This window comes from Arachis ipaensis, chromosome B02 (assembly GCF_000816755.2).
Source record: "Arachis ipaensis cultivar K30076 chromosome B02, Araip1.1, whole genome shotgun sequence".
NCBI classification, from domain to species: Eukaryota; Viridiplantae; Streptophyta; class Magnoliopsida; order Fabales; family Fabaceae; genus Arachis; species Arachis ipaensis.
The window spans coordinates 3,371,993-3,383,453 of record NC_029786.2 but is presented as its reverse complement, the minus strand read 5'-3'; the positions used below and the strand labels follow the sequence as shown (position 1 = coordinate 3,383,453).

General features: G+C 40.5%; 1 protein-coding gene across 1 annotated transcript; it reads left to right on the top strand.

The window, feature by feature from the left end:
* LOC107626630 lies at positions 9,848-10,243 on the top strand. The gene has a single exon (XM_016329525.1). The coding sequence runs from the start codon at positions 9,848-9,850 to the stop codon at positions 10,241-10,243; it is 396 nt and encodes a 131-aa protein (XP_016185011.1).

Sequence of the window (11,461 nt, the reverse complement as noted above, 5' to 3'; positions counted from 1 at the left end):
TCTTGATGCACGAGTAAAATTTCAAAGACCATTTTAAACATTAACCCTTAGATATTAATTAAGCTTTTGGCTATAAGTACATACTTATTTTCAACATATTTAATCTACAAGACACATTATGCAAATAATTGAGATATTATATATTATTATTGATAATATATAATGATATAGGTGATATTATGCCAAGGTCTCAGGCATCTACATATCTATGTGAACCGATAAATGAATATACAACCTTGCTCATGGATCATAGCAAAGTTAAGTTTGACTCATTTAATAAATGAGCTCAAATTTTTAGCTCAAGCTCAGTAGCTCACCGGCTCAAGAGCTTAGCTTATAAAGTAACTAACAAATTGAGCTAAAAATAGCTCACATGCTATTAGGAACAAGGTAAACTACTGAAATTGCACCAAAAAACTCATATCGCTATGAAAAATAACCAAATAAGATTTCTATGAATGACAAGAAGTCTCAAAAGATTTAAAAACGTGACAAAATTAACAAAAATATCATTTTTTTTACATAAATGATAAAGGAATTTTGTATTTAGCAAACAACTTGTGCATTTTATTTTAAATTCAATCATTCACAAAAAATATTGAAAAAATTCCTTGACAAATCACCAAATTTTAACTATGACAAAGTCTCTTTTTTCTAATAATACTTACAAAAAATCGCATCGAAATCTAATATCTAAAGTATTTTATGAAAAAATATAACTAATATCCGGTTAGTTTTCTCACTTTTTAAATCTTTTGGAGCTTATTTGTTATCTTTCCAGGTTATTTTTATTAGTGGCATAAACTTTCGAGTACCATCTTGGAAGTTTATTTTTGGGAAAGTATGCAGATGTTAAACAAAAGGAGTTGTCGCCTTCTCTTAATGCAACAAGGAAACTAAATGAACAAGATATAGCATTAGTTTCAAATAGAACATTTGCTTCATACCATATATAGCTTCCATGTTATTCTCCTTTACAAGCGTACATCTTGCAAGTTATGTTCACCGTATTGTGATGCTTTGAATTGGTAGCATTCTTGGACTATCATGTCACCTTAACCCTATATATTCCCATATATTATTGGAGGATAGATTCACCCTTGACCAAGTAGGTAGATGCATTTGCATTAGTTGCATTCCACAACTCTCTTTTCATTATATCCTTTGGTCTTCTTATCTTTAGCATGAGGACATGCATGGTTTAAGTGTGGGGAGGTTTGATAAACCCTAATTTTGTGGTTTATCTTGTGCTGATTTGAGGGGATTTTGTCAATATTTTCCACACTTATCCACTTGAATTGCATGGTTTTGTATCTCCATCCGTGTTTGATCTTGTGATTGAAAACATGCTTATTTGAGCCGGAATTGCTATATTTTGATCTCTTCTATTACCACTCGATGCCGTGACGTATTTGTTTAGTGATTTTATAGTTTCCAGGGCAGGATTGGTCTAGAAGAGGAGAAGGAAGCATGCACAAGTGAAGAAACATGGAGGTTTGGAGCCTTGGAGTTCAGTCATCAACGCGCACGCGCACCTGGCGCGTACGCGTGGATGCGTACTATTGTGGCCACTCGCATATAGCTGACGCTCCCATGCACATTGGAAGAATCGTCATCAGCACACACGCGTACTGTGCGCATACGCGTGGATTCAGGAGCTCATCGGCGCACGCACGCACCTGGCGCGCACGCGTCGCGACCAGCACGTGACCTCATTAATGAAATCGTGGCTAGCGATTTCTGAGGCCTGGAGGGACCCAATTGAAGGCTAGCTCTGCATGGAAATGACCCATGGATTGTAGGAGCAATGGGGGATCACACATTAGACACTTAGACACATTTTGAGTTTTTGGGTAGTTTTTGTTCATCTAGAGAGGAACCCTTCTTCCTCCCTAAATCTAGCTTGATTTTGATCTCCCATTGTGAAATTACTGGATTGGATCTTGTTGTTTGATACTCTTGTTTACTCAATTTGAATCCTCTAGTGTTATTTTGTTTAGATCTTATCTTGATTGTGTTGTCTTATTGCTTTTCAATTTTCTACCCCAATTCATGAACATTGTGGGTGTTGATTTCTATGAATATGTTGATGCTTCTTGTGATTGCTAGTGTTAATTATGTAGTTTCTATAGATGATTGTTAGTGGGTCCTCATAATTCTCAATTTAATTGTAATTTGAACATGTCTCTAGTTAGTGCATTCTATGTGTTTGATGAAATGTTTGCTTTAATTATGGAGTAGTTTCTTTTACTCTTGGTCTAAGTTATGAGAATTGGGTGACCTTGAGTCATTGGGTCTCATTGGATTGTTGATTGGAGAACCCTTAGTGACCAAATTGACACCCATTAACACCAACCCACTACTAATTAGTAGATTGGTTGGGACTTATGTGTTGAAATTGGTCAAACCACTTGACATACCTCAACCCTAGGAGTAAATATTACGTACTTAAGGTTCTTTGAGGTAGACTTAGTGAGTTTAGTTCGTCACAATTGGCAAATTATAGTTGAAGACAAGGATAGAGACCCCAATTCCCATGCTTAGTCAAGAGTACCTTTGATTCATATTTGAAAAACCAAAATTCTTAGTTGCTAGTTCTTGATTTAGTTAATTGCTTAAATTTAGAGTTTCTTGCATTTTAAGATTTCTTGCATGACAAGCTTGGTAGTTAATTTTCATCACCATGATTCTCAACCCCGTATTTCTGATCAATGCTAAAGCACATGCTTTTCCATTCTTCGTGAGATGACCCGGAGTCTAAATACTCCGGTTACATTCTTATTTGGGGTTAGCACTTGTGACAACTGATAGGCGAATTTGTGATCTCAATGGCAATTGTTGTTCGTTCCCTCCCTGGCAACGGCTCCAAAAACTTGGTGCACAATACCATGGTTCACACACATTCTTCACAACTTCGGACAACTAACCAGCAAGTGCACTGGGTCGTCCAAGTAATAAACCTTACGTGAGTAAGGGTCGATCCCACGGAGATTGTTGGTATGAAGCAAGCTATGGTCATCTTGTAGATCTTAGTCAGGCTGATTCAAATTGGTTGAGAGATTATAATATATTAAAAGATAAATAAAATAGGATAGAGATACTTATGTAAATCATTGGTGGGAGTTTCAGATAAGCGTATGGAGATGCTTGTTCCTTTTGAATCTCTGCTTTCCTTCTGTCTTGATCCAATCGTTCTTACTCCTTTCCATGGCAAGCTGTATGTTGGGGGATCACCGTTGTCAATGGCTACTGTCTGTCCTCTCAGTGAAAATGGTCCAGATGCGCTGTCACCGCACGGCTAATCATCTGTCGGTTCTCGATCATGTAGGAATAGGATTTACTATCCTTTTGCGTCTGTCACTACGCCCTACAGTCACGAGTTTGAAGCTCGTCACAGTCATTCAATCCCTGAATCCTACTCTTTAGACTTTCCGGATTCTCAAGAATGCTGCCAATGGATTCTAGCTTATACCACGAAGATTCTGATTAAGGAATCCAAGAGATATTCATTCAGGCTTGTTTGCATGTAGAACGAAGGTGGTTGTCAGGCACACGTTCATAAGTGAGAATGGTGATGAGCGTCACATAATCATCACATTCATCATGTTCTTGGGTGCGAATGGATATCTTAGAATAAGAATAAGCATGAATTGAATAGAAGAACAATAGTACTTTGCATTAATACTCGAGGTACAGCAGAGCTCCACACCTTAATCTATGGTGTGTAGAAACTCCACCGTTGAAAATATATAAGTGATGGTGGTCCAGGCATGGCCGAATGGCCAGCCCCCAATGTCTAAGAACTGAACGTCCAAGGATCCTCCCAAAAGGGGATTTTCCAAAAAGGAACTCCATACACAATAGTAAAAAGTTCTATTTATACTAAACTAGTTACTAGGGTTTATAGAAATAAGTCTAAGTGCAGAAATCCACTTCCAGGGCCCACTTTGGTGTGTGCTGGGGCTGAGACTTGAGCTTTACACGTGTTAGGCTTCTTCTGGAGTTAAACGCCAAGTTGTAACGTGTTTTTGGCGTTTAACTCTGGTTTGTGACGTGTTTGCATTGTCTAAACTTGAATAAAGTATGGACTATTATATATGGCTGGAAAGCCCTGGATGTCTAATTTCCAACGCAATTGAGAGCACGCCATTTGGAGTTCTGTAGCTCCAGAAAATCCATTTCGAGTATAGGGAGGTCAGAATCCAACAGCATCAGCAGTCTTTTTTCAGCATGAATCAGATTTTTGCTCAGATCCCTCAATTTCAGCCAGAAAATACCTGAAATCACAGAAAAACACAAAAACTCATAGTAAAGTCCAGAAATGTGAATTTTTCATAAAAACTAATAAAAACATCCCTAAAAATAGTTAGATCCTACTAAAAACTACCTAAAAACAATGCCAAAAAGCGTATAAATTATCCGCTCATCAACAACCACCCTTTCTTAATTTGGGATTGAGGATTAATTATCAGTTGGGCTATACTAACAACGGATGTATTTTGTGGAATTCCGAACCGGTATACCTTCCGTCAACTCTACCAAATTAATGGCGCCGTTGCTGGGGAATGAGTGCAACGTATGCCTTAGCATTGGTTATATGAATATGTAGATAGTGTGGATAGTTTACTTGTTTTCTCTATTTTTCTCTTAGTATAGATTTCTTGTGTACATGAGCTATGACTCTCAAGTTTGATGACTCGGTCCCAACCAAACGCTAGCTTAGCCGAGCTTGACTTAGAAATTGAAAGGACTTTATTGCATACTCGGCAAGCTAGGCGTCGGTTGGACTACGCGCCCAGTGTTTCGGCCTCACTTGAGGAACATACCGAACCACTAGACGGTTCCGAGCGACTTAGAGTCCATTACTTCTTATTCTTCTGTTGGCACTACTGATACATCTTCGCAATCAACAGGTGAACCTCGCATGGCGGAGCCACGTAGGATCACTTTGCATGAACAAGGAGCGCCGGACCTCATTCTGCCACCACTACAAACAAGATTTCCCAACCTTGACCGAAACTTTGAGTTGAAGAGTAGTCTGATCAACTTGTTTCCTAAGTACCATGGGCTTCCCGGTCAAGACCCCATTCGACATCTGAGAGATTTTCAAGCGGCTTGTGCTACGGCCCGGAGGCATGGGGCCAACGAAATTGCCATCATGGTTTACTCCTTCCCCTTTTCTCTTGAAGGGCAAGCGAAGGAATGGTACTACTCCCAACCGGATGAGATAGTGACCAATTGGGACTTCTTGAGAAGAGAGTTTCTAGACAAGTTCTTCCCGCCGGAAAAGATCGACTATATCCGGAAAGAGATCTCGGGCATAATGCAAAAGTATCAAGAGACTTTGTATGAGTATTGGAGCCGATTCAAGAGATTATTGGAGACTTGCCCCCACCATGGGTTGAGCACTCATCTACTCATAAGTTACTTCACCGGAGGTCTTTGTGTGGAAGATAGAAGGCTACTTACCGCATCTAGCGGTGGTCCCTTTCCAAGAACAAGACAGAGGCGGAAGCATAGAGCTTGATAAATGATGTCACCGAGGCTACTCAACACGTAAGGGTGAGAAGCAACCCCCTCAAGGGTATAGTGGAACCCTCTCCTTCTGAATCAAGTTTGACTAAGGTGCTTGGTGACATGACTACCATTCTCATCGAGATGCACAAACAGCAAAAGGAGTTCTATTCCATTCAAGCCGTTCAAGCTTCACCCCAAGTTCCCCAAATTGAAGGTCCTCTAAGGATTTGTGGCTTGTGTTCTAGCACCGTACATTACACGGATCAATGCCACCGAATTCAAGAGGACTACACCTTAGCCGTCGCTAATGTGAATTACAACAATCACCCACCCTACCAAAACCAAGGCCACAACAACTACTCTCATGGCAATAACTCCAATCAAGGGTGGAGGGATAATGCACAAGGGAACCATCAAGGTCAAAGATGGAACAACTCTTCTTCGCACCACAACAACAATTACCAATCTTCATCCCAACACCACCATAACAACAACAACTACCAAGCCAACCAAAACCAAAACAACTACCAAAAATACCAAGCACCACATCAAAGACAACAATCCAACCAAGCTTCTTCTGCTTCTACCAACCAAGTTGATAAGCTTAGAGCTATTGTGGAAAAGAATGAAGAAAATAGCAAAGCTCAATTTAATACTGTGAATGCCCAATTAGCTAACCTCACCGAGATGGTCTCAAGATTGGTTTTACCCTCTTCCAACAACATCCACCAACCCTCAAGCTCTTCAAACCTTCCATCCCAACCCCTTCCAAACCCAAAGGGCATACTCAACGCCATCACACTACGGTCGGGGACTACATTGGAGAAGATACCTCCTAGGGTCTTGGAAGACATTCAGGAGAAGGAAGTGGCTGTTGAAGCTCCACATGAAGAGGAGGAGGTGAGCACAAGGCAAGAAGAAGAAGAAATGAGCCTCAAGGAACCTAAGAGGAAAGCTACCACAGATGATCCCATTCCTATCCCATTCCCTTCAATGATAAAGAAAGCAAAGAAAGCTCCGGAATTCGATTTGAACATGCTCCAAGTGTTCAAGAAGGTTGAGGTAACCATCCCACTTCTTGATGCTATACAACAAATTCTGAAGTATGCAAAATTTTTGAAGGACTTGTGTACACATAAAGATAGGATTGGTGAACTAGAAATGTTGTCTTTGGGCAATTCTATTTCTGCATTGATGAAGCCTATTCTTGAAAAGTTTGATGACCCCGGGCCTTGTCTGGTTTCTTGTTGTATTGGTAGAGTTATTTTTCCTGATTGTATGTGTGATCTAGGAGCTTGTGTGAGTATTATGCCGCTCTCAGTTTTTGCAAGGTTGAACTTGGCTCCATTGAAAAGGTTGGCCGCTCGATTTGCCTTAGCCGACAAGAGTATAATTACTGTGATGGGTATAGCCTAAGATGTACTCGTAGCAATCAAGGATTTGGTGTTTCCGGTCGATTTTTACATTCTTGAAATGCCACTAACAGAGGGTAGAAGCTCTTCCTCTGTTCTACTTGGTAGACCCTTCCTTAAAACTTCCAAATTCAAGTTAGATGCCTACACCGGCAGATATTCTTTTGAGGTTGGGGATACGATGATTAAGTTCAACTTGGAGAAAGCCATGAAACACCCACCAGAAGAGCATTCCGTTCTCCGATGTGATGTAATTGATGAGGTGGTAGCGGAAGTGCAAAGCGAAGATCATGACGAGCTATGTTACGCTACTATTAAAGAGAAGGATAATCATGATGAACAAAGGGAAATGGTTGAAGATGAATCCTATGAGCTCAGTGAAAAAGAACCTCAATTGGAAGCAAAAAGTGAACTGAAACCTCTTCCGTCTCATTTGAAGTATGCGTTCCTTGGGAACAATTAAGAGTTTCCGGTCATTATTGCTAGTGAGCTCTCTAGTCACGAAGAGGAGAAGCTCCTAGAAGTCCTGAGGAAACACAAGAGAGCAATCGGTTGGAGCTTAGCCGATATTGTGGGAATTGATCCACAAATGTGCATGCATCGCATTTTTCTATAAGAAGGAGCTCGGCTGGTTAGACAACCGCAAAGACGACTTAACCCAACTATCCTTGACGTGGTAAAGAAGGAAGTCACGAGCCTACTTGATGCAAGTATCATATACCTGATTTTTGATAGTGAATGGGTAAGTCTGGTCCAGGTCGTTCCAAAGAAATCTGGCATCACCGCTGTAAAGAATAAAGATGGTGAAGTGGTCACCACAAGAGTACAAAATGCATGGCGAGTGTGCATCGATTATAGGAGGTTGAACGCTACAACTAGGAAGGACCACTATCCTTTGTCGTTCATCGACCAGATACTAGACCGACTTGTGGGTAAATCCCATTATTGCTTTCTTGATGGCTATACTGGATATTTCCAGATTCACATCGCTCCTGAGGATCAGGAAAAGACCACATTTACTTGTCCCTTTGGCACCTTTGCCTACAAAAGGATGCCATTCGGGCTATGCAATGCACCCACCACATTTCAGCGGTGTATGATGAGTGTCTTTTCCGATCTTATGGAGAGTTGTATGGAAGTCTTTATGGACAACTTCAGTGTGCACGGAACTTCATTTGATAGTTGTTTGGAGAACTTGGCCAAGGTCCTAGCTAGGTGTGTTGATACTAACCTTGTCTTGAATTTTGAAAACTGTCACTTCATGGTTAGACAAGGTATAGTATTAGGACACGTAGTTTCCGACAAAGGAATTTCTGTAGACCCGGCCAAGGTGAATGTCATTACCGGTTTATCTCACCCCTCATCTGTGAGGGAGGTCCGTTCTTTTTTGGGGCATGCAGGATTCTATAGGCGCTTCATCAAGAATTTTAGCAAAATTGCATTGCCATTGTCGCGCCTACTCCAAAAGGACGTGGACTTTGAGTTTGATAGTGCTTGTGTGGACGCATTTGAGGAGTTAAAGAGAGCACTTACCACAGCACTGATTGTGAGGGGCCCTGACTGGACGTAGCCATTCGAGATCATGTGCGATGCGTCAAATCATGCCGTAGGTGCCGCGCTAGCACAGCGCGATGGTAAGCTCCCCTATATCATCGCTTACTCCTCAAAGACGTTGGATGCGGCACAATCCAACTATACCACTACCGAGAAAGAGCTTTTAGCCGTTGTTTATGCTTTGGATAAGTTTCGATCTTACTTGCTAGGCTCTAAGATAGTGGTATACACGGATCATGCTGCCTTGAAATATTTATTGACAAAGACTGAGTCAAAACCCAGGCTCATACGTTGGATCTTGCTTTTGCAAGAATTCAACATTGAGATTAGGGACCGGAGTGGATCACAAAATTTAGTTGCGGATCATTTAAGCCGCTTGGAAAATATTAAGTATGATCCATTTCCGATCAATGACTCATTCCCTTTAGAAGGTTTGCATGCTGTTTCGGATAGTTTTCCTTAGTTTGCCCCCATGGCGAACTACTTGGTTGCTAAGATTTACCCTGCCAACTTTTCCAAACACCAAAGAGATAAGTTGAGGAGTGATTCCAAATATTATATTTGGGATGACCCCCACTTATGGAGGAGAGGAGTAGACCAAGTAATTCGCAGATGTGTTCCAGAATCTGAAATCCAATCAATTCTTGAATCTTGTCACTCGTCCGAGTTTGGTGGCCACTTTTGCCCACAACAGACGGCGAAAAAAGTTTTGGATTGTGGATTCTGGTGGCCCACGCTGTTCAAGGATGCTAACCAATTTTGTGTGTCGTGTCACCAATGTCAAAAGTCGGGGAATGCATCTCAAAGGGATGAAATGCCTCAACAACCCATGCTATTTTGCGAAATCTTTGATGTATGGGGCATAGACTTTATGGGACCATTTTCCAACTCAAGTGGGTACTTGTATATCCTGTTAGAAATTGACTACGTCTCAAAGTGGGTAGAAGCGATACCTACTTGCCTTGATGACGCCAATGCTGTGATTTCTTTCATTAGAAATAATATTGTGTGCCGTTATGGGTTGCCACGAGCAATCGTGAGCGACCAAGGTTCCCATTTTTGTAACAGAAAAGTAGAAGCACTACTCAAGCGCTATGGGATAGCACATAAGGTTTCAACTGCATATCACCCCAAACAAATGGGCAAGCAGAAGTGTCCAACCGAGAGATTAAGCGAATCCTGGAGAAAGTGGTAAACCCACAAGGAAGGACTGGAGCACTCGGTTAGGAGATGCATTGTGGGCATACAGGACGGCCTACAAGACAGCGTTAGGGATGAGCCCCTTTCGGGTCGTCTATGGTAAGGCATGCCACCTCCCGGTGGAAGTTGAACACAAAGCCTATTGGGCAGTGAAGCAGTGTAATATGGACATCACCAAGGTGGGTGTAGCCCGAAAATTGCAGTTAGAGGAGCTTGAATATCTTAGAATAGAGGCATATGAAAATGCCCGGATCTACAAGGAAAAGACTAAGACATTCCATGACCACCACATTCGGAAGAAAGATTTTCAAGAAGGTGACGAAGTTCTCCTCTACAACTCGAGGCTCAGATTCATGCCTGGAAAGCTCTGTTTAAGATGGGAAGGTCCCTTTAAGGTGAAGGAAGTTAAACCCTATGGTATAGTGGAGCTGTTTGATCCTCAAAGTAAGACAACCTTCAAGGTGAATGGCCATAGAGTAAAGAAGTACCATGGCTACAAATCACCCAAGGAAGTGGAAGTGCTCCTCCTGGAGGATGCACCAAAAGAAGAGGAAGCTTGAGCACAAGATCGTCCAACTTAAGGATGTAAAAGAAAAGTGCTGGGTGGGAGACACCTGATGAGCGGATATTTTATACGCTTTTTGGGGTTAATTTCATATAGTTTTTAGGATGTTTTAGTTAGTTTTTTGTTTAATTCTATTAGTTTTTAGGAAAAAATTCATATTTCTGGACTTTACTATGAGTTGTGTGTTTTTCTGTAATTTCAGGTATTTTTCTGGTTGAAATTGAAGGAGCTGAGCAAAAATCTGATTCAGGCTGAAAAAGGACTGCTGATGCTGTTGGATTCTGACCTCCCTGCACTCAAAGTGGATTTTCTGGAGCTACAGAACTCGAAATGGCGTGCTTCTAATTGCGTTGGAAAGTAGACATCCAGGGATTTCCAGCAATATATAATAGTCCATACTTTTCACAAGGATAGACGACGTAAACTGGCGTTCAACGCCAGTCCTCTGCCCAAAACTTTAAGTTTGGTGTTTTCTTGTTGATTTCTCTGTGTTTTTCGAAAATTTTAGTTTGGTTTTCTAAAAATTTTAAGTTTGGTGTTCTTCCTTCGTGTTACTGTGTTCTTGTGAATCTTCAAAGTATTCTTGAGTTTTCCTTGTGTCTTGATCTTAAAATTTTTAAGTTTGGTGTTCCTTGGTGTTTTCCCCTCCAAAATTTTCGAAAACAAGGAGCATTAGATCTAAAAATTTTAAATCTTGTGCTATCTTATTGTTTTTCTCTCTCCTCTTTAAATTCAAAAATATATTTTCTCTCTGTTTTAAAAGCAAATTTTCGAATTCTATTTCAAAAATTCAGATTTTTATTTCAAAATTTAAAACCTTTTTCAAAAAAATCATCATATCTTTTTCAAAACTTCCTAACCATTTTCTCTCTCCTCAATTTTTCGAAAATTTCACCCATTTTTATTTATTATTATTTTATTTTCGAAATAAATTAATAAATAAATAAATAAAAATATTTTTTTTCTATTTTACATCATCTCCCTTTCTCCATCAAGGACCTAAGCGAAAATGAACAGTCCAGGAGGACTCTGGGGAACCGAATTCAAGGATAGACTACAAGAGACAAGGATGGCTAATATACATATGGAAGAACAGTTTAGGCAAACAAAGCAGCAGCTGTCAAGATAAATAACAGAAGAATGCCAAGCAGTTCAATTAAGAAGTGGGAAAACATTAAATGCCCCACCTCAAGGCAGCAAAAAGCTAAGAAAT

Excerpts from the sequence above, each read along its gene's own strand:
- LOC107626630 (XM_016329525.1), top strand. The coding sequence starts at position 9,848 with ATGGACATCACCAAGGTGGGTGTAGCCCGAAAATTGCAGTTAGAGGAG.